The sequence below is a fragment of the Myodes glareolus genome, chromosome 17, assembly GCF_982192425.1.
Source record: "Myodes glareolus chromosome 17, mMyoGla1.1, whole genome shotgun sequence".
NCBI lineage: Eukaryota > Metazoa > Chordata > Mammalia > Rodentia > Cricetidae > Myodes > Myodes glareolus.
Genome location: NC_142042.1, coordinates 5,207,623 through 5,232,084, shown reverse-complemented (window position 1 = coordinate 5,232,084; position 24,462 = coordinate 5,207,623). Strand labels below are relative to the sequence as shown.

Sequence of the window (24,462 nt, the reverse complement as noted above, 5' to 3'; positions counted from 1 at the left end):
CATGTTCATTGATGCAAAATATTCAATAAAAGCTGGGCAGTGGTAGCATACGCCTTTAATCCCAGCACTCGGGAGGCAGGGGCAGGCAGATCTCTGTGAATTCGAGACCAGCCTGGTCTATAAGAGCTAGTTCCAGGACAGACTCCAAAGCTACAGAGAAACCCTGTCTCGAAAAACAAAATCAAAACAAAACAAAACAAAACAAAAATACTCAATAAAATACTTGCAAACTGAATGCAAGAATGCATCAAAAAGATCATCCACCATGACCAAGCAGGTTTCATTCCAGAGATGCAAGGATGGGTCAACATATGAAAAATCTGTCACTGTAATGTACTATATAAACAAGCTGAAAGAAAAAAACACTCGATCATCTCATTAGATGCTTAAAAAAAAAAGCCTTTGACAAAATCCAGTACCTCTTCATGATAAAAAGTCTTGGAATGATCAGGGATACAAGGGACAGACCTAAACATAATAAAGGCAATATACAGCAAGTCGACAGCCAGCATCAAATTAAATGGAGAGAAACTTAAAGCAATTCCACTAAAATGAGGGACAAGGCTGCTCACTCTCCCCATATCTATTCAATATAGTATTTGAAGTTTTTATTAAAGCAATAAGACAACCAAAGGAGAGCAAGGGGACACAAATTTGAAAAGAAAAATTCAAAATATCAGTATTTGCATACTATGTGTGTGTGTGTGTGTGTGTGTTTGTGTGTGTGTGTGTTCCAAAATTTTTCCTAGGGAACCACTACAATGATAAACACTTTTAGCAAAGTGACTGGACACAAAATTAACTCAAAAATATCAGCAGCCCTCCTATGTACAAATGGTAAATGGTCTGAGAAAGAAATCAGAGAAACAACACCCTTCAAAATAGCCACAAAAACCATAAACCATATTGGGTTAACTCTAACCAAGCATATGAGAGATCTTTACGATAAAAACTTCAAGTCGTTGAACAAGGAAATTGAAAAAGATCAGAAAATGGAAATCTCCCATCCTCATAGATCAATATGATTAACAGTAAAAACAGCTATCTTATAAAAAGCAATCTACAGATTCAATGCAATCTAGCATAAAATTCTAGCACAATCCTTTACAGACTTTGAAAGAACAGTATTCAACTTTATATGAAAAAACAAAGAACAACAACAAAAAACCCAGGATGGCTAAAATAATCCTATACAAGAAAAGAACTCCAGAGGATAGCATCATCCATGATTTCAAGCTGTACTACAGAGTTGTAGTAATAAAAAGCACCTGGTACTGGCATAAAAACATATACATTGATCAATGGAATCGAATCAAAGATCCAGACATAAATACACACACACATGAACACCTGATTTTTTTTTTAATAAAGAAGCTAGAAACATACAATGGAGAGAAGAAAGCATCTTCAACAAATGGTGCTGGTCTCACTGAACGCCAGCAAGTAGCAGAATGCAGATAGATCCATATGTATTACCCTGTACAAAATGTAGGTCCAAATGGATCAAAGACCTCAATATAAAGACAGATAACACTGAGTCTGAAAGAAAAGAAGTTGGCAATAGTCTTGTATGCAGTGGCACAGGAGACAACTTCCTGAACAGAACACCAATAATGCACACACTAAGATCAACAATCAATAAATGGAACCTCATGAAACTGAAAAGCTATAAGCAAAAGGATACCATCAACAGGATAAAATGGCGGTCTACAGAATGTGAAGTTTTTTACCAAACCCGTATCTGACAGAGGATATATATCAGAAATATATAAAGAACTCAAGAAACTAGACATCAACAAAAAAAAATAATTCAGTTAAAAATGGAGTACAGGGGCTGGAGAGATGGCTCAGAGGTTAAGAGCACTGGCTTCTCTTCCACGGGTCCTGAGTTCAATTCCCAGCTACCACATGGTGGCTCACAACCATCTGTAATGAGATCTGGTGCACTCTTTTAGTGTGTAGGCATACACACAGGTAGAACACTGTATACATAATAGATAAACAGTCTTTAAAAATAAAACAAAGACAAAAAACTATTTTAAAAATGGGGGTACAGCTTGGCAGTGGTGGCACACACCTTTAATCCCAGCACTTGGAAGGCAGAGACAGATGGATCTCTGTGTGTTCGAGGTCAGCCTGGTCAACAGAGGGAGTTCCAGGACAGGCACTAAAACTACAGAGAAACCCTGTCTCAGAAAAAAAAAAAAATGGGGTACAGATCTAAGCAGAATTCTCAACAAAGGAAACTTAAATGGCTGAGAAACACTTGAAGAAATGTTCAACATCCTCAGCAATCAGGGAAATGAAAATCAAAACGACTCTGAAATTACATCTTACACCTTCAGACAGTTGAGCAACTAGCATTAAGAAGACTAGATCATTCTGTGATACATACAAGAGTAGAATCAGGGCTAGTGAATACAAATCATGCAAAGCCATGTTTGAATTCAACGGAGTGAATCCACCACCCCCCTTTCTCTTCCCACTCTCTCTTTTAATTCTTTAAGGCAAGTTCTCTTATAGCCCAGGTGGGCTTCATGCTAAATCTGTAAGTGAGGATGCGCATGCCCTCTGATCCCCTGCCTCTCACCTCCCCAGTGCTGGGATATGGGTGTAAGCTACCATGCCTGGCTTCTGATGTCTGAGGTCAGTTCTCAGGGAAGCCAGTTATTAGAGATAGGAGCTATGTTGGGCCTGTACGTGAGACACCTGTAACAATGCTTGGAGCAGTGGCAGATATTTACACACATGGACAGAGAGACGGACAGTCTCCCCTGCCCTCCTAATGGTTGTTGGTATCCTTCAAGTTAAGGGGAAAGTTTCTATGCCCAATGCTGTAATGTTTGGAAAAGGTCATTTGGTCACTAAAGACATCAGATACTCAGGATTTAGTGTCTTTATTCCTTTTCTATCACCAAGAAAAACGCCAAGATCAAGGAAGTTTATAAGGAAAGCATTTACAGGGGCTTCCAGTTCCAGAGGGTGAGTCTATGAGCATGGCAGTAGGCAGACACGGCGCTGGAGTATGTCCAACCCTTGCACTGGAGGCAGAGAGAGGACTAACTCGGAAGGGCATAGGCTTTTGAAGCCCCAAGTTCATTCCCGAGTGACACTCCTCCTTCAAAAGCCACATTTCCTAATTCTTCCTAAACAGCTCCACCAACCGGAGATTACACATCCATGTGTGTGCGTGCACGCGTGCCTAGAGCTGGAGAGATGGCTCAAGCTGTTAAAGGCTAAGGTTTACAACCATATATGAGTTGACGGGGTTCATTTTTGTACAAACCACCACAACTGGTGATCATAAGGTAAAAGGGTAACTTACCAATCTGGGCCATGATCTGACAAAGTGCAATCTGTTTTAAATACGTGGATTTTCCGCTCATATTCGGTCCAGTTATGATCAGAACATTACTCCCTTCTGTAATATACGTATTGTTTGCAACAGGTTTCTCTGCAGATATCTTTTCAAGAATGGGATGCCATCCTTGTTTGATTGCTAAAGTGTCAGTAAACTCTGGTCGGACTGAAGAAAAAAAATAAGGGTTTTAAAAACTGAGTATACTTATATTTACATATCTTGTGGCACATACATATTGGCTCACCTTAGTAATTTCATGAAGCCAATTTGAGACAATAAATTTGAGACAAAAAAAACACTATTTTATCCTAACATACTCTTAAATCTTTAATTGTAGTGGGTATACTCATTATTTCTACTTATGTGCAGAGAACTCTAGAATGTAGTTTCTTCTCCGTGTCCTGGGCTCCAAAACGCTTATAGAATTTTCCATTTGTCAAGATTAAAAAGAACCACATGGCTATGGGTAATATCTTCAAAATAACCACTGAGTCCTATAGATGGAAAGTTTGCTTAGTGCATCGGGATCACTGTTTCTCTAGCAAACTTAAGTGTTCACAACGAGGTGTAATTAAAGAGTGAAGCCAAATATAAGCAATTTGCTGTCCACACCCTTTGAAAAATATGTCTAAAAATCGTTTTTTTTGAAACGCAGAAAACCAGGTACTAAAGATCTATTGGTTCACAGAAAGATCTCTATGGACACCATCCGAAGAGGGAACTAAAATACTGCACACCAAGAAATGGACTATAAGCATAAACTTCAAAACATTCATCACAAATTAAGGTCTGTCCAGAAAAAATAAAGATCTTTAAAAACAGCTGCATTTTTAGGATTTGGATATGATATTTCTCAAATAAAATAGAGCAAAAAAGCTGCTTACTAATTAATAAATCATTATTAGAGTAGCAAACCCTGGACTGGGGACACGGCTCTGCTGGTGGAGTGCTTGCTGACCACGCCAACACTGCGCATGGGCACCTGGTGCATGTGTAAGGCAGAGTGGACATGAAGATTAAGGTCATAAAGGTCATCAGCACTACTAACTCAACCTGAGACCTGGTCCCCACAAGGACAACCCCACCCCAAAAAACCCTAAAGAAGATATAAAAGAGGAAATATTTCAGTCTATAAGATAGTAGTGAAAAAGTAAATGTTGATTATTGTTATAACTGTTTATTATTATTATCATCTGGTATTATTTACTAATATTTAAGTTTAGATATGTATAAATAAGACGATTTCTTGTAAGATACATTCCTTGAAAACAAATTAATGTCATGATGCTGAAGAGATGGTTCAGTGGTTCAAGCACTTTCCAGTTTTGCAGGAGACCTGAGTTCAGTAGCCATCGTCACAAGGGGACTCACAACCAATTGCAACGCCAGTTGCAGGGCACCTGATCCTCTCTTCTTGCCTCCAAGGGCATTGCACACACATGCATATATTCCGACACTCACACATACAAATAAAACAAAATTAATTTTAAAAATTAATCAATCAATGTAACAAATCAGAAATGCTGTTGCTAATTGTAATGCCGTTGCACGTACAGTTATTCAGCCATAATTCCCACACACTAGTCCTAGATGTTCGCATGCTGGTGTGTGATACTAACTGATAGACTGTAGCTCCGCTGAAGTGCTGACACGGGAAATGACTGCACGTCTGTATGAAGCCTCTGGACAGACATGGGAGATGAAAGTACACAGCACAGCTTCTAGCCTTAGTCTACATGTGAGCCCCAGAGCTGAGAAAGAACTCGCACACGGCGATGCTTCTGTCTGTTAGCATTCAGGACACCGCTTCCTTGAGTATTCCGAGAACTTCTGGACCACTGCCACATCACCAAGGAAACAGCTCAGCCATCTTTCTTCTTGGGAAACCTTTAAACATTCCTCAGATTTGTTCATTTTGACTTGACAATTTTTAATGAATATTATTTGAATTTAACTTTTTAAAAATGCTTTGAAGATTTTATTTGTGATTATATGTTTGTGGGCCTGTGTTTGGGTTATGTTCATGTGAGCACAGTACCTGAGGTGGCCAGAAGGTGTCAGTCTTGGAGTTATAGTTACAAGCAGGTATGGGTGTTGGGAATCTTGAGAGCAGTTCACACTCTGAGCCATCCTAGCCAGCCCCTAAAAACTTTAAGGTTAATTTCACTATCTCCATTCTGTGTGTTACTTAGTGTCACAGATAAGAAACTATTTCAAGTAATAAAAGTAAAATATTCACCACTCATATAAAATTGCGTAAGACACACGTTTCAGTGTGTTACGTTTTTCTTTCCAAAGAAAGTAACTCACCGTAGTCAGAAAGAGTACAGGCGTGAGCAAAAGACAGCAGCATATCCAGCATGGACACAGTGTCAGAGAGCTTGTACAAGCAATGAATGTACTCATAAATCTCACTAAGCAGCTTGCACACTATCCTGAAAACACATGTTGGACAAGATATGAAGACACAGGATTTAATCTAGTGAGGAGAATACTATTCACAGATGAGCTGTACACTACACAAAAGTCTATTGCTTGGCTGGCTCGTTTTAGATAAAATAAGGGTGTCGATGCTTCAGTTTAACATCACGACTATCAGGTAAGAAAATCACCTGTCTTCTTCTATATTCATTGTTGAAATGACAGTCTCATTAAATATAAACAATAAAACAATTTTCAATAAAATATTATATTAGTGAAAGTATAAAATATTTTATATACACCTAATCAAGGGCTCATACACAAAAACAGACGCACATATAGACATATACACTGAGAGACATAAAAAGAAACACATGCTAAGACAAAACACATGGGGGGCAGAAACCCAGCCACACACACACACACACACACACACACACACACACACGCTCAAGTCATGCCATTACTTAGGTTTTCATGAACAGGGTTATAATATAACACACACCAGGGACTTTTTTCTCTTTCATGGATGAATATGTACTCAAAATTTACATTACATTAATAGTACCTGAGGTCCTGGATTTGAAGCTGTTTTGAAAGCCTAACTCTTCACCTCTGCCTCAGCCCACCAATCCCAAATGTCTCTCTCCTGTCTGCAAGGCCACTGTTTCATGAGAAGACAAAGAGTCGGGCCCATTGTGATGCTGCCTTAGAAACACCAGAGTGTGAAAAGCCAAGACCACAGAATGGAAGGAGCTGAGCGAAGGCCAAGACAAGCCCATGGCGGGAGCTCTACGCAGCAGTGCACGTAGGCAGGAGTACTGGGAAGGCAGCAGTCTTCCCCATGTCCCCTCAAGCTTTCCAGAAGGCTCGCTTTCTCTCAACATGATGGCAGACCTTTCCTAACACTCAAAACTGAACTGTCTTTAATCAGACAAAGACTCAATTAATTAAATCTATTATAGTTCCTCAAATTAAACAAATTTAATTTGGTATTCAAATACTTCAAATGCTCTTACATGTAAGTCATGTGATAGATTTCTCGCAAAGACTCCTGGCATCTTTCATTCATTTTAATTAAATCTGCTGATGTAAAGCTGTAAGAGTTTTTCATTTTAGAAATCTGCAGGAAGTTAAAAGCAAATATCAAGATATGTGTACATGCATATGAGATAAAACATACAGTTTATAGGACAGAAAAATAGGGTTTTGGGTTAACCACTTTAATTTCTGAGATAAAATGTCACAAAGAAAGTTCTAAATAATATCTGTGAAAAATAAAAGATTACATCAAGGATAAAGTGAGGTATTATTTACCCAATCTCCAGTATGATTGGTTGGAAAACTACATCTCAGTAGCAGGTACCACACATGATGAACAGGGAGGACCCTCTGTGCCCCTCATTCTGTCTAACTGAACCTCAGTATCCAGCTCCACAACCACCTCATCTAAATCTCACTGACAGTAAGACAGTGTTTGTATGAACTGTTTGTGTATACATGTATCTGTCTATGAAAGGGACATGTGTAAATATGAACAAATCTGAACACTAAGCAGTTTGTCTTTCTATTAGAAAGCAGAAAAAAAACAAAACAAAAAACCCAGGGCATTAAAAATGACAATACTGCTTCAAAAAGGCTATAGTAGAGCAGTGGATACGTACACAGGAAAAGGCTATAGTAGAGGATACGTACACAGGAAAAGGCTATAGTAGAGGATATGTACACAGGAAAAGGCTATAGTAGAGCAGTGGATACGTACACAGGAAAAAGGCTATAGGAGAGGATATGTACACAGGAAAAGGCTATAGTAGAGGATATGTACACAGGAAAAGGCTATAGTAGAGGATATGTACACAGGAAAAGGCTATAGTAGAGGATATGTACACAGGAAAAGGCTATAGTAGAGGAGAGGGTACGTACACAGGAAAAGGCTATAGTAGAGGATATGTACACAGGAAAAGGCTATAGTAGAGGATATGTACACAGGAAAAGGCTATAGTAGAGGATACGTACACAGGAAAAGGCTATAGTAGAGGATATGTACACAGGAAAAGGCTATAGTAGAGGATATGTACACAGGAAAAGGCTATAGTAGAGGATACGTACACAGGAAAAGGCTATAGTAGAGGAGAGGATACGTACCCAGGAAAAGGCTATAGTAGAGGATACGTACACAGGAAAAGGCTATAGTAGAGGAGAGGGTACGTACACAGGAAAAGGCTATAGTAGAGGATATGTACACAGGAAAAGGCTATAGTAGAGGATATGTACACAGGAAAAGGCTATAGTAGAGGATACGTACACAGGAAAAGGCTATAGTAGAGGATATGTACACAGGAAAAGGCTATAGTAGAGCAGTGGATATGTACACAGGAAAAGGCTATAGTAGAGGATATGTACACAGGAAAAGGCTATAGTAGAGCAGTGGATACGTACACAGGAAAAGGCTATAGTAGAGGATACGTACACAGGAAAAGGCTATAGTAGAGGATATGTACACAGGAAAAGGCTATAGTAGAGGATATGTACACAGGAAAAGGCTATAGTAGAGGATATGTACACAGGAAAAGGCTATAGTAGAGGATATGTACACAGGAAAAGGCTATAGTAGAGGATACGTACACAGGAAAAGGCTATAGTAGAGGATATGTACACAGGAAAAGGCTATAGTAGAGGATATGTACACAGGAAAAGGCTATAGTAGAGCAGTGGATATGTACACAGGAAAAGGCTATAGTAGAGGATATGTACACAGGAAAAGGCTATAGTAGAGGATACGTACACAGGAAAAGGCTATAGTAGAGGATATGTACACAGGAAAAGGCTATAGTAGAGCAGTGGATATGTACACGGGAAAAGGCTATAGTAGAGGATATGTACACAGGAAAAGGCTATAGTAGAGCAGTGGATATGTACACAGGAAAAGGCTATAGTAGAGGATATGTACACAGGAAAAGGCTATAGTAGAGCAGTGGATATGTACACAGGAAAAGGCTATAGTAGAGGATATGTACACAGGAAAAGGCTATAGTAGAGGATATGTACACAGGAAAAGGCTATAGTAGAGCAGTGGATATGTACACAGGAAAAGGCTATAGTAGAGGATACGTACACAGGAAAAGGCTATAGTAGAGGATATGTACACAGGAAAAGGCTATAGTAGAGGATATGTACACAGGAAAAGGCTATAGTAGAGGATATGTACACAGGAAAAGGCTATAGTAGAGGATACGTACACAGGAAAAGGCTATAGTAGAGGATATGTACACAGGAAAAGGCTATAGTAGAGCAGTGGATATGTACACGGGAAAAGGCTATAGTAGAGGATATGTACACAGGAAAAGGCTATAGTAGAGCAGTGGATATGTACACAGGAAAAGGCTATAGTAGAGGATATGTACACAGGAAAAGGCTATAGTAGAGGATATGTACACAGGAAAAGGCTATAGTAGAGGATACATACACAAGAAAAGGCTATAGTAGAGGGTACGTACACAGGAAAAGGCTATAGTAGAGGATATGTACACAGGAAAAGGCTATAGTAGAGGATATGTACACAGGAAAAGGCTGTAGTAGAGCAGTGGATATGTACACAGGAAAAGGCTATAGTAGAGGATATGTACACAGGAAAAGGCTGTAGTAGAGCAGTGGATATGTACACAGGAAAAGGCTATAGTAGAGGAGTGGATACGTACCTAGGAAAAGGCTATAGTAGAGGATACGTACACAGGAAAAGGCTATAGTAGAGGAGTGGATACGTACCTAGGAAAAGGCTATAGTAGAGGAGAGGATATGTACCTAGGAAAAGGCTATAGTAGAGGAGAGGATACGTACACAGGAAAAGGTTATAGTAGAGGAGTGGATATGTACACAGGAAAAGGCACAGTTCTCAGGTTTAAAAACCCTAAACAAATAGATTTCCTTCTGCAGAAATTTGCAAACCTTTAATATGAAAATGCATCTGGGAAACTATGTAAAACAAAGATAGATGAGATGACTCATTTGGTAAAGGGCCTATGGCCAAGTTTGGATACCTGAGTTCAATCCCTGGGACCTACATGGTGGAAGGAGAGGACTCATTCCCACAAGATGTCCTATGACTTCCAAGTGCACGCACACAAAACAATGAATTTAAAATTTTTTAAACAAAAGGCAGTTCATTATTTTTCTAAATTCTTTCGTCAAAAACAGATTTTAGACTTTGTTTCTTAATTTGCCTTTGCGTCCCTTGGTTGTCCCCTCACGATTGTCATCCTGCTGGTGTGGCTGCTCAGTAAGCACATTAGAGACACCACATACCAGAGAGTCAGAAGCTAAACTCGAGGAGAGCTGGAAAGTCTACCAACGCACTTCCATAAAACCAGGAACACCCACGCTGTAGAATAATTCTCTTGTATACAGTAAGATTTGTCACTCAGACTGGTTTAATGAAAAGCTGATTGACCGATAGCCAGGCAGAAAGTTAGATGGAAAAGACAAACCGAGAATAATGAAACGAGCAAGGGCAGCATCAGAAGAGTCACAAAATGGGACTGAGGTAAAAGTCATGAGCCTCGGGGAAGCAGATATTTGAATAGAAATGCGGTAAGTTATAAGAACTAGTTACTAGCAAACCTGAGCTATTGGCTGAGCATTTACAATTAATAATATTAAGTCTCCATGTTGGTTACTTGGGAGTGGCTTGAGGGACAGAAACTTCTACCTACAAACAGTGCCCAACATGACACTCGAACACACAACCCTGAGACTAAGAGTTTCATGTTCTACCAAATGAGCTAGCCAGACATTTATAATTAATATAAGCCTCAGTGTGTTTGAGAGAGAGTGTGGGACAGGAAAATTCCGCCTACACAGCCATTTCCTTATTTCCAAGTTAACCTTAATAAACTCTGAGGGAAGCTGGTCGCTGGAGAGCGCAGCACAGTCTGTAGTCATCTGGATGAAAAAGCCCCGAGCAGAGCTGAAGCTGGTCCGGAGTGGAAGGTTGTACTTCTCTGCAAGCTGTGATATCATTCCTAGGAACAGGAACAGGAAAAACAAGCATTTTCTGGTAGGAATTTCGGTGGAGCCATAGGCTTTTTAACTTATTATTTTATATGCAAACAGAAAACTCTTTAGTTTTTTTAAAGAGTAAAAATATTTCAATGTCCAAAAGATGTAGGTAAGTATCCTTTAAGGAGATATTCTCTGGCTGGGCGTGGTGGTGCACACTTCTAATCCCTGCACTTGGGAGCCAGAGCCAGATATCTGTGAGTTCCAGGCCAGTCAGGGCTGTTACACAGAGAAACCCTGTCTAGAAAACAACAACAAAAAGATATTCTCTACATGTATTTTTAAAGGAAACTAAATTGTAAAAATTAAAACAAGAAAGACCATGAACTCTTTATCGCTGATTAGGAATATTATAGTTCCAGTATGTAGTGAAACAGAAGTCACACATTGCTGCACCTTCCATCGCACCAGCGCATCCCGAATGAAACAGATATCAAATAATCTGATGTAGTTCTAATCTCTGTCAGTCCCACACACTAAGTTCTAAGCCTGTGCCTCTACTTTAGCACTTGATCGTGAATATTCCTTGTGAAACACCAGCATGTGTTCCTACACTAGCTCCTCCTGGCTCTCCTGATTTCTCAATGGTCTCACCATCTGGGGCTAGAAAGTTCACTTAGCACTTGAGGTTACATCTGTCTTTACCGTGGCCATGTCTGCTTAACAATTATTCCTTTAACTCTGTATCTTAACTAGGGTTCCTATTGCAGTGATAAAACACCATGACCAAAGGCAATTTTGGGAGGAAGAAAGGACAGCTCTGAAGTCACATTCCATCACTGAGGGCAGTTGGGCAGGAACTCAGGGAGGTTCCCTAGGTGGAGTCTGTGCAAAGACCACAGAGGTCTTGCCGGCTCGCTCCCGTGGCTTGATCAGCTTGTTTTCTTATAGCACCAAGGCCAACCTGCCATCCACAGTGAGCTGGACCCTCCCACATCAACCATCAACCACGAAAATGGTAGGAACATGTTTTTCAGTGGATATTCCCTCTTCACAAACTGCTCTAGCCGTGTGGAGCTGACACAAAACCAGTCAGCACACATGGCATTCTTGTCTCACACTGGCTGCTATCATCTTTCACTGTACTCCAGATACAGGGCAGCGTTCACTTGCTACAGGAGTCCAATAAACATGATGACTAATCACTAGAGCTCTCAGATGCTCATCCTCTGATAAAACCGGGCCAGCCCCTGGCACAAGCATTTTAGTATCAATAGTCTTCTTTCTTCAAGTAACTTCCCGGGGATAGTAGGTCACTCTGTAACACTTCAACATCACCAACTTTTATTTTTTCCCCTTTTCTTTTGAGGCAGGATCTTACTATGTAGACCAGGCTGGCCTCAAACTCATAAAGGTATGTTTCCTCTACCTTTTGAGTTCTGGGATTAGAGGTGTATGCCACCAGACCTTGTGACATCATTGTTTTTAAAAGGAGGTTTCTTAAAGAATAATGTGTGTTAGCCTCACTGCACATATATAAAATTATATATATACATATATATAACTATATATTTATACATATATATTAAAAGTATATATTCCATATATTATATAGTAAGGTGTACACACACACAAACAACTAGTCTCTACCACCAGTAAAAATGGAAATCACGTGCTAATCTGTTTTGCTAGTGAAAGCCGTGAGAACATGCCGGGCAGTTACCGGCTATGTCATCCACTATCTCTGTGTACGTCCTCCTAGCTATGTCTAGGAACTCGCTGATGTTGGAGCGCACTGCGTAGCACTTCTGAGTGCGCATGCTCAGGCAGCCTTTCGTGTACCGAGCGTCATCGTTTATCACTGCTCCGATCTTGTCCAGTATGAGTCCAAACCTAGCATGAAGACAAACGAAAACAGGTGATAAGCAATGAACACAAACCATTGTTGAGGGTTATATAATATTTAATTAATGTTTATATTTATCTAGGTTAGAACAATCATTGCCTCAACTTAAAACTATTTTGCAGTTAGGAATACTCAAAAATAGTATGAGAGCACCAAATAAAACTAAACTTTGCTAATGGGAACATCTCCATGTTACACATGATCACTATGGCTGGAAGTACAACCTGATCCCTAAAGAAATGAGACAAAATTCGGACTGCCTGCGCCTTCATTCCATATGCATGTCGGTCATACAGCAGGAGCTGTATTAGGCACAGGGACCTTTCAGGAAGGGAGACATGACTGAGCATGTGCTGTGGACACGGGAACTGGAACAGGAGCCCACCACCACTAGTTACCAAGCACAGCAATTACTGCACAAGTCTCAGCTATTGTTCTGGAACATCACATTGAACTAAGCTGGCTGATCATCAAGTTCAGATTATGGCCTCACAGAGGATGCTCTTCACCCAACAAGGCAACTGTCGAGCCTGATAACCTGTTTGGTCAAGAACCAGGGTGTTAGTGCTAATAATTAACAAAGTTAATTGGGGGCTGAAAAGATGACTCAGTGGTTAAGGGCACTGGCTGCTCTTCCAGAAGACCCGGGTTCAATTCCCAGCACCCACATGGCAACTCACAACTGTCTGTGATTCCAGTTCCAGGGAACCTGACATCCATGGCAAAACACCAATGTACATTTAAAAACAGAAAGAAAGAAAGAAAGAAAGAAAGAGAGAGAGAGAGAGAGAGAGAGAGGGAGGAAGGGAGGGAGGGAGGGAGGGAGGAAGAAACACCCACCCACTGGAGCAGGCAGTTATCAAAAAAAAAAAAAAAGAAAAAAATGTTAATTGATTTTAGAACTTGCCCTACATTCCTATGTACTGGAATTTTTTTTTGTTGTTTTTTATTTCTTAGGTCTTCCATGCTTTCATAGAAAAGAAGGATGTAGTTGATACAGGAAGTGTCCCCATGGAGAACGGCCTGAAAGGGAACACTGGCCCTCGGTACAAAGAGCACTGTGTTGCCGTCCTATTACTGTGCTTACAGGATTAGCATGTAATCTTGTAAGATACTTAATGGATACTTTGAAGAATCTTGAGTAATTATTTTTGAGAAAGGGTCTCACTATGTAGCTCCAGTTTGCCTGGAACTTGTGATGTAGACCAGGCTGGCCTTGAACTCACAGAGATCTGCCTGTCTTTGCTTCCCAAGTGCTAAGATTAAACTCATGTACCACCACACCCAGATCAAGTAATTTTTCTATAAAGACACAGTTGTTAAGATCAGTTATGTTTGGGAAGGAAAGTGTAATCTCCTAGCAGGTGACAGGACCTGTTATCTTCCAAGGAGCCATAGTAAGCTCTTAGCAAGGGTGTGCTACAGTTCTTCAAGGTGGCCTGTTGAAAAACAAAATCAAAAGTGAGCAAGTCACGGCATTATTCAGATTCAACACTTCATATTTAACACTTGATCAAATGTTGTTTGAGAAACTAATCTACTGCTGAAGACAACGCTCACATGTGTCACTGAACATGGAGAAGTTGAGCTGGTGCCTAGCTAGAGGTTTGACCCCTACTGAGTAGCATTCATGGTACTGGAAGGTACTCTACCTGCTACCAGGGGAGAAAGGTAGTTATCGGTATCACCCAGCAATAATGCCCTGTGACCTACAACAGTGCCCTGTCTGTAAGACATACTGACACAATGGTAGCAACCACTATGGGAGTGACCAAGCGCTTTCTGACTTGGATGTAAGGTCCACTTCATGAGACGACAGCCATTCCTGACACTGAGGAAGTAGACAAGAACCTGCTACCAAATAGGTTCCAGGCCTGGGGAGATGTAATGTTATTATTCTGCTAAAGAAACAGCAATAAAATGACTCCTGATGGCATACTGCTATCAACATAGAGCAGGGTCTCTCAGCTCTCATCAGAGAACACAGAGGGAGAGTGGAGAGAGTCTTTGAAGCACTCAGTGCTAAATAGGATGTCTTCACCAAAGTCCTCCCTTCACCGCTCAGGAATCAGTACAGACGAGAAGGTGGAAAGACTGTAAGAGACTCCAATAACACAGGGTCTTCCGGACACAACAGCACTGATGTGCATATGAACTCACAAAGACCATATGCACAAGGACTGCACAGGTTCAAGTGGACGCGAGCTCTTACGCTGACCAGGATGCTAACTGCAGCAGATACCCACGAGCAAAGGGAAGATCAGCTTTCTCCACTGGAGTGTCACTGGATATAGTAACCTCAGGGAAGGCTCCAAACTCAAGAGCAGCTGGCCAACAGAAAACTAACTCAACAGTACTTTTATAGACTTTTTTTTTGTCTCATTTTGCTTTGTTTGGGCATCTTTTTGTCTTATCTGGCCTTTAGCTTGTTTGTTTTGGTTTTCTTTTTTGTGAGAATTGTGTGTGTTTCTTATTTGCTATTATTTCTGGTCTGTTTTTTTTTTTTAAGAGAAAAAGAACATAAAGTTGGGTGGGTAGAGAGATGGGGAGACCTGGGAAGAACTGAAGAAGGGGAAAACAAGATCAAAATATATTGTATGAATTTTTTCAATAAATAAAAAATGTTTTTAAAAGAGTTTAAAGGCATTAATGAATAGTTATGGACAGAACCATTTTAGAAAACCACAGAGAAAATTATTAATATTAAAACAACTGAAAAATGGATATGAGATAAATAATAGTGTTACATTAATGTTAAGCATTCTGAATCTGATAAATATATTGTGGTTATGTAAGAGAACATCCTTGCTCATAGGAAAGACATGATTTAGAATTAGATACTACGACTTATTTTAAATGGGTCAGTAAGAGTATGGACAACAATGTGCATTTATCTATGTATGTTCCACATATGTAAGAGACAAATACACTGTTCTGACAACTTCTAAGTTTACTTTTTTCTAAAGAAAATGTCTAAAAATAATGCTTTATATGTTTTGTGCAACAGACATGTGAATTACCTTTAAAGGATCCACAAGTTCCAAAGTATGCTTCAAGTAGATCAAATTTGTTATCTTTGATTCAGCTGCATTAACCTGTCAAGATAAAAGACAAATGTGAACAGCCTTCATTTCAATACAGCGATAGGTTTTTCTCTTGGTCATCTCCTACCAACAATATCCCATAGCTGTGTTAGATCAGTCAAACTGGGATGTCAGCCCACAGGGCAGTTAGAAATGACTGGCCACACTGTAAACCCAGCACATTGGCCTCCTGAATCTGGTGAGAGGTCACACCACCACTGTACCACCCTCACTCTACTGCAGCAACTCTGGTGCAGTTTAGACTGCAGTAGCCGCAGCATCAACAGCCAGCAGCATCAGGAGACTGACATGAACTGAATGAGGGGACAAAGCTTCCTGTAAACAGGCTCAAGCTCAGCTTCCCAGTTGACTCAGAACAACATCCCCCATTGGTTCCTGTTGGGCAAGAAAATAATTTTACCAATTTCAACATTATTAATCTCAAATTATATTATAGATTTTTTCTATAATATAGAAATATATAAAATATAGCATATAAAATGTTATAGCTAAACTTCACAGAAATTAAACTATACTCTCTAGAGCTGAGCAACAGCACGGGCAGATTTAACACCGACAGGACACAGGTTTAGGATGTCACAATCATGATGCACCGAACTTTATGTGCAACTGTTCATTTCTGAGGTGCCCTCACCTGAATTCTCATTACAAAGGACCTGGATTGTAAACAGAAGGCCCAGTGTGCAAGAAACATCATGAATGTCTTTAGTTCCTAAGATGTAGTCTCATATTCTCTTACAGTGGATTCCTGACACTAACCCGAAGATCAAAAATAAGTAAACCAAAACCAAATAAAGCATCGTTACTATCGGTGGAGGGGAGGAGGGCAGAAGACGAGAGGCAAAGTGCAGCTGGCACAGTGGGAGTCTAGAAATGGAGTGAGTCCAGCACATACAACACTGGACTCATGGCCAAATTCAGTGCAGTTCAACAGGAAAAGAACGCACAATTATGAATCCATCTGGGTAAAGAATCATGACCCGTTCTCGGTCCTACATACACAAATTAATGAAGACAGTTTTACAGACCTAAATAAAAAATAAAGTTATAAAACATTTGGAGTGTGTTAAGAATCCTCTGTGACGGGCAACTAATGCTGCATCTGCCAGTCGTACAACCGAACTAACAGTGCAAGCTGTCGCGTCTCCTCCACAGCCTGGCTGTCACCAGCCTCGGCGTCGACCTCACAGAGATGCCCACTTCAAGGACTTGCTGGCACTTAAGTCACAGGCTCTATCCTGCTCGCCTTTCCCCTGGCTCCTCTCCACACTCCTGCTACCTCTGTGTGGCCCTGACTTGACTACCCTCTCCTGTAATAATGAAATCTTCGGCCCTGGTGTCTCTGCAGCAACAGCTAGTCAAAATTATGGGCTCTAGCTAAGGCATTATTCATAGTGTGAACAATTCCGCCACTAATTATCCATTTTAGAAAATAAGGGTTTTTGTCCAATGACTTCCACTTCCATCATTACAATGTTCAGGGTGGGGCCAGCAAACAATAGAACAAATGAAACAGGAAAGATGGAAGTAGAGAAATCAATGGTATCTAAAGGTGGTCCTAGTCTTGGTGTCTATCGTAGAACAGACAAAGAAATTGAAACAGAAGTGGAATTTTATTCAGCTGTGATAAGTGAAATTTGCAGGAAAATCGATGAAACTGGAGATTATGTTAAGCATTTCTATATAAAGAATATATTATGAACTAACAGAACTTTGTTATGTATTAGGTAAACAGTATAGGTTATAAGTTTGTTGACAAATATTCAAATTATATATTTAAGAAAATATTTGTTCAGTTTAAATATGCTAATTCTTCAACTACCTAAGATGCCTTTTTACTGTACTTATAAGCAAAAGTTTTAAAAGTTGCCCCCTAAGGCATAAAGCTGTTCCGGGTATCAGTGAGGATACTCTGCCAGGACGTTTGTCCACAGCACAAGCTGTGTCTCACACTAGGGCACAGTGCACGCGCTGTGCAGCACACAAGGACACAGCGCACGCGCCGTGCAGCACACAATGACACAGCGCACGCGCCGTGTAGCCCACAAGGACACAGCACACGCGCCGTGCAGCACACAAGGACACAGCACACGCACTGTGCAGCACACAATGACACAGCGCACGCGCCGTGCAGCCCACAAGGACACAGCACACGCACCGTGCAGCACACAATGACACAGCGCACGCGCCGTGCAGCCCACAAGGACACAGCGCACGCACCGTGCAGCACACAATGACACAGCGCACGCGCCGTGCAGCCCACAAGGACACAGCGCACGCACTGTGCAGCACACAATGACACAGCGCACGCACCGTGCAGCACACAAGGACACAGCGCACGCGCCGTGCAGCACACAATGACACAGCGCACGCACCGTGCAGCCCACAAGGACACAGCGCACGCGCCGTGCAGCACACAAGGACACAGCACACGCACTGTGCAGCACACAATGACACAGCGCACGCGCCGTGCAGCCCACAATGACACAGCACACGCGCTGTGCAGCACATACCGTGTCTTGCTTTGGGATTTGAACTAAAACAGAAAGCAGCTGCTCCGTATCCAGGAATCTTGAGATGACTGAAACAGAAAGTGAGCGTCAGAACGTCACAGAGCAATCAAAGAGAGGATGCACTGGGTTATTCGCAGGAGCACAGCCATCATAAGACAACTGCACCACACGGAAGACTGTGTGACTTAGGCAGGGCCAAATCCTATAGAGTCATGGGGCAGAGAGGAGACCCTGATCTTGCGATGGCTGCCTCCCCTGACAAGACAACTGCTTCGGGCCATGACAGATCATGAGCTAGCTGACTATGGCCATATGTTATCTGAGTAGCACACATAAACACTATCCCAAATAGACAAAGAACTCCCCTTTTGGCCAGGGGATATGCATTAAGGTCTGTAGATGCACTACATGGCAAAATACCCACATACAAAACATTTTAAAGATTTAAAAAAAAAACTTTTCAAGAATTTACAGCTTTAACACCCATCTTTCAGAAACTTAAACAAAAAAACCACAAATAAACTGACTGCATTCTAATTTATATAAATTATAATATAATTATAAATTAAATATAAATTATTTATATTTATACATAATATATAATTTATATACTAAATTATATGGTTTTATTATATAATTTATATAGAATTTATAGGCAAGTAGACTTAGTGATGCATGCCTATAACCCTGACATGTGGGAGACGGAGGCAGGAAGGTCAGGGTTTGAAGACCAACCTGGGCTGCAGTCAAATAAATAAATAATAAGCTCTGTTTACCTGACTGGAGCCCAAAGAAGAGTTCCTCGTCCTGAAGCAGCTCCTGGACACAGTCCAGCCTCATGTTGATGGTCTCCACATCAACCAGGGGCTCCAAGATGTTAGAGCGCAGCCTTCTGCTCCCTCCTGCCGTCTTCGTGTAATTTAGAACACCAAAGAGAGTGTGATTGTTCCTTCCAAGAGACAAGTTGGAAATCTCATTAAGGAGAAAAAGAAAAATCCAAGAAAATTTCTTTTTAACTTGATAATTAAATAATCCTAGAATCTATATCAGTGATTAACAAATTTATTATGCAGACAAATTACTAATTCAATAAATTTGAATTAAGGCCTAAACCCTACATTTTTTGTGTTTTATTGATTGGACAGGGTCTTCTGTAGCATAGGCTGTCCTCAAACTTGCAACATACCACAGCATGGTCTTGAACTCATGACCTTCTGAACTACCCCCTAAGTGCTGGTACTAGAGGTATAGTGCACAACCACATCTGGTTTGATCCCAAGTATGATATCACTGAGCCAGAGCTGATTAATGAGGATCATCAATATCTCCTATGCTAAGCCTGAGCACACAAGGCAGCCATGGTTCCTAACTGTGGCTTTCTTGCATAGGTGTGGCCTTGTTGGAGGAAGTGTGTCACTGTGGGGTGGGCTTTGAGGGCTCCCATGCTCAAGCTACATCCGGCGCCACAGTTTACTTCCTGTAGCCTACAAATCAAGATGTAGGATTTTTCCTCCAGCACCATGTCCGCCTGCACGCTACCATGTCCTGTCACGATGATAAAGGACTAAACCTCTGAACCTGAAGTGAGTCACCCCAATTAAATGTTTTCCTTTATAAGAGTTGCTGTAGTCATGGTGTCTCTTCACAGCAATAAAACCCTAGCCAAGCCAGTGATGGATGGCCAATAATTTTTATCAACCTACTGAAATGACTAAGGACGAAACAAAGAGTAGGGAGAGACAGACAATAATCTTAAATATATAAAAATGATCTGGGTCTGGTGTGAGTAAAGTGTGACTCAGTGAGTAAAGTGCCTGCCACCAAGACTGGTGACCTGAGTTTGATTGCTGGAGCCCACGTAGAGAAAGGAGACATGGTTGGTACTCTTGTAACTTGTCCTGTGACTTATACACACACACACAAAATTTAACCAATGTAAAACAAAAAATTAAATAATTACCAGAGTTGGTCATTGACTTTCTATGCTCTGATAACACAAGGGTAACAGAAAAGCAATGTAGAGCAATTCCGTCAACAGGCCAGTGGTGCCAAGTGGCCATGAGCATCCATCCATGTACAGTTCTTACTTCACAGGGGAGAAGAGATGGTTTATTCTGGAGCCATGTGGGAGTGACCATGACCCAGGAATGCAGATTTAGGCCCCAAATTCCACGTTCCCACACAGATACAGTTTCATAAACTTTTTATTATAACAGAGCAAAGAAGGTCCTCAATCAGGGTACTTTGTGATACACTGGTGATACACAGTAGGAAAACAGCAAATCAGACATTTCAGCCACAGGACTCAGATGCTATCTGACAATCTTGGCCTTTTGGTTGGTAGAAAATACAGTTCCTACATTCCAAAACGCTTTTATCTGCTCCTCACAGGGGTGCTACGCACAGTACCACAGTACGCACAGTACGGAGGCAGGCAAGGGATGGTTGCTAACGGCTAAAGATAGCTCAAGATAAACTGTGATCAGGCCCTGCACAGCCACTGCAGCCCAATCAGCTCAGCAGCCTATGGAACTCGCGCTCACACGGGCGTCTGTTTATCTGCTTTGCTTGTGTCCCTCACCCAATCTCAGCAACTGAAGGGTTGAATTTTGTTGTTTAGTTAAAGTAATTCTTCTGAACACCTGATTTTGTGAAAAATCTGGGTTCAGCAATAATAAGCCAGCAATTTAAAATCTTATTTACTATTTCTCTCACCAATAACTTAATTTAATTCAAACTTTCAAGTAACTAGTCACAGAAATCGATAACATTTTATAAGAACTCAGATTGCCTTACCTGTAGTCCTGGTTATTAACAAGCAATTCAAGGTTCTGGGCTGATGATGAATCTATCATGGCTGTCTGTTCACTACCTTGGAAATAAATCTTCAGTGATTTTGGTGCATAAACTGAATTTTGAATGAATTCAACATATTTTAACAAGGCTGCAGCAGCTGCGAGGCAGTAATACCTGTGAGTGAGCACAGCACAGCGGGGACGCCTGTGAGTGAGCACAGCACAGCGGGGACGCCTGTGAGTGAGCACAGCACAGCGGGGACGCCTGTGAGTGAGCACAGCACAGCGGGGACGCCTGTGAGTGAGCACAGCACAGCGGGGACGCCTGTGAGTGAGCACAGCACAGCGGGGACGCCTGTGAGTGAGCACAGCACAGCGGGGACGCCTGTGAGTGAGCACAGCACAGTGGGGACGCCTGTGAGTGAGCACAGCACAGCGAGGACGCCTGTGAGTGAGCACAGCACAGCAGTGTAAACTCAGGATAGATAAACAGCTGCTGCTGCAGAAAGAGATATTCAATTCATATTAGGAAAATGTAAAACATTTAAACAGTATTTCTTAAATCCAGAGAGAAAAAAATATTGAGAATGCCAATTTTAGAAACTAAATAATCTTATAAAACTGATTTAGCATTAGACAAATGTTTGCTTGTTTTTGAAGCAGTCTTACTCTATCTAGTTTAGGACTGTCTGGAATCTACCACAACCTTTGAGCATCATCTTTCCAAATGCTGAGGCTTGGGCCCCTACACTCAGCTATAAAGAGCAGTGCTCTCAAGTTCATCACTTACAACTGCTTCAGAAGACAGAGTGGAGCGTGTCTCCAACCCCAGCATTGAAGAGGCCAGGCCAATATGGTCTACACAGCACATTCCGGGTCAGCCAGGGATACAGAGAAAGATGGAGTGGGTGGGGCGGAAAAGAAAACGAGTGGGGGGGGGAATAATATTAATTTGTTTTTCTTTTCTTTTCTTTTTGGTTTTGTTTCACTCTGAAGACCAGACTGGACTTGAACTCAGAGATCCACCTATCTCTGCCTCCTGAGTGCTGGGATTAAAGGAGTGTGGCATCGCTACCTGGCTGACAGTCTCACTTTGTGGGCCTGACTAGCCAAGAATTTACTATATAGTTCTAACTGGCCTCAAACTTGCAACAATCCTCCTGTCTCGGCCCCCTAGAGTGCTAACTAAGATCACAACCATGGGCCTCCATGTCTGGCTAACTGTGTTTTTCTTCTGGGACTCAAATTTCTAGCATCCTATAGTTAATTAATATTTTCACTATGAAGTAAATGAGCAGCTACTATGAGAGCAATAAATTATAACTCATTTGGAGAAAATCTAAATATATAATTATAATATAAAATCTAAATATACTTAAATCATAAATATATACCTTGTACAAAAATGTATTTCAGTAATAACTAGATGTGCATTGTGGGCCAGACCGTTTTCTAGATGACAGCAACACAGCAAGCACAGGACAGAGACGAGATCCCCCGGGGAGCAGCCAGCGCTCACCTGGACTGAACCTCCATCAGGACAGAGCTGAACTCGGCGATGCATAACTGCTCAATGTACTCTAAGCCCTTTGTTTCATTGAAGTATTTCCTTTGGACTGTAGTGAAATTAACGTTCTGGAAAGAGATTTTAATTTTAAAATAAATCATCAAATGTCACGCTGTTGTTCAATACCGATTTCTTTTTAAAATATTTATTTATTTATTATGTATACAATATTCTGTCTACATGTATGCCTGAAGGCCAGAAGAGGGCAACAGACCTTATTATAGATGGTTGTGAGTTACCATGTGGGTGCTGGGAATTGAACTCAGGACCTTTGGAAGAGCAGGCAATGCTCTTAACCGCTGAGCCATCTCTCCAGCCCTCAATACCAATTACAGTCTTTAGAACCCATAAGTGCTGTCTCTCCCCTTCCTCATGGCAGAACAGGCTAGGAGTAACAGGTGAGGGTGACCTGCGCACCATGTCCAATGAAATAGAGAGGAAAACAAAAGGAACGTGTGAACTAAGAATTTACCTCCTTTGAAAAAAAGAGGATAAAGCCAGATGATCCCACACTGAGGTGAGGGCAGGGGATCAAGAGTTCAAGGCCAGCCATAACTACCCAGCCTGCAGTGAATGAGACCCTGGTTCAAAGACATTTCTCTCCCCAAGAAAACAATGGACAAGGAAGAAGGGAACCGTGGACTCTGGAGCATGTTCTTCAGCAGGCAGGAGCACACAGGCCAGAACTTTCATAAGGATCTCATTTCATCTTCACAACAACTGTACAAGCCCTTTTATTCTAATTTCCTGTAAGTAAAATTCTGAAAAGTCAAGTAACTGTTCACATGCCATCCAGTTTAGAGTTAGACTTCTTTCATTCTGAGGTTCATGCTCCTTCCACTTCGCACTGCTCCTGACTTAAGAAGTTCTCTGTATGGTGACTGGGTTATAACAGAAACAATAATAACACTGATTTTTCTGTCTTGTAATACTTTTGTCTGAAATATTTTCAGGGCTTGACCCTTTACTCCACTCAGGATTGTGTTAGCACATGACCACTAGCTGTGAAAATTCCTGTCTTCATGTCCTGGGGATAACGAATTGGTCCCCACATTTTTTTTAATATTTTGTTTGTTGTTTTTGATACAGGAGGGTCCCTCTACAAAGCCTTGGTGTCATGGACCTCAATATGTAGACCAGGTTGGCCTAGAACTCACAGAGATCCCCCTGCCTCTGCCCCCACCCCTGATCTGTAGCTTGCAATCGTAAGCTGAAGTAGTTCCCTCGGCTCCCTCCCCTAAGGAGTTTTTTGTCCGTGTTATACCACAGCAGCAGACATCAAATGAGAACACCTTTTAACTACTCAATATATTTTTCTGTTTTGCTTAAAGTAGAATGCAGGTGTCAAATAGAGGGTATTCTCAATAAATTTCGTGATTTTTAGTAATATATTAGACTCCAATTGGTATGAATTGACTACCGTAGGACCTTAAATATAAAGCTAGTCAAACAGCTGCTTTTTACAATATTATGAAATGCAATCTAAATTTTGAATGCTACCAGAATGAAAACTTGCTTACCTTGAAATTTTCTGTGACCAGCGTAAACAACTTGGTTGAATTTCCCACAACACAAGCAGTGTTTGACATTATTATTTCCAAAGGTGATAAAACTTTGAGCTTAGTAATCACCTGAAATTGTTAAAATAATCATTTTCTAAATGTAGGCAAAGAACAGTTTCCAAAGCAGTTCTGCATTATTCTAAGAAGCAAATCGTTAAGATGTGCAGATAAACTCCAACAGTCCTAATTCAATGTTGCAGTTAAAATGTATTTCAAATGCTGATGTATTAAAATCTCC

The 24,462-nt window shown here is 41.0% G+C and overlaps 1 protein-coding gene across 1 annotated transcript in view; it reads right to left on the bottom strand.

Moving 5' to 3' along the window:
* Msh4 (mutS homolog 4) overlaps positions 1 to 24,462 on the bottom strand; it is a 46,344-nt gene that overhangs the window by 18,364 nt on the left and 3,518 nt on the right. The window contains exons 3-14 of the mRNA XM_085677520.2: positions 24,183 to 24,293; positions 22,615 to 22,730; positions 21,097 to 21,270; positions 19,077 to 19,249; positions 18,301 to 18,368; positions 15,704 to 15,778; positions 14,058 to 14,122; positions 12,501 to 12,670; positions 10,664 to 10,800; positions 6,802 to 6,905; positions 5,672 to 5,796; positions 3,326 to 3,526 (exon numbers count right to left, since the gene is read on the bottom strand). Coding sequence (XP_085533646.2) covers positions 3,326 to 3,526; positions 5,672 to 5,796; positions 6,802 to 6,905; positions 10,664 to 10,800; positions 12,501 to 12,670; positions 14,058 to 14,122; positions 15,704 to 15,778; positions 18,301 to 18,368; positions 19,077 to 19,249; positions 21,097 to 21,270; positions 22,615 to 22,730; positions 24,183 to 24,293 — 1,519 coding nt within the window. The remainder of the gene's footprint in view (positions 1 to 3,325; positions 3,527 to 5,671; positions 5,797 to 6,801; positions 6,906 to 10,663; positions 10,801 to 12,500; positions 12,671 to 14,057; positions 14,123 to 15,703; positions 15,779 to 18,300; positions 18,369 to 19,076; positions 19,250 to 21,096; positions 21,271 to 22,614; positions 22,731 to 24,182; positions 24,294 to 24,462) is intronic.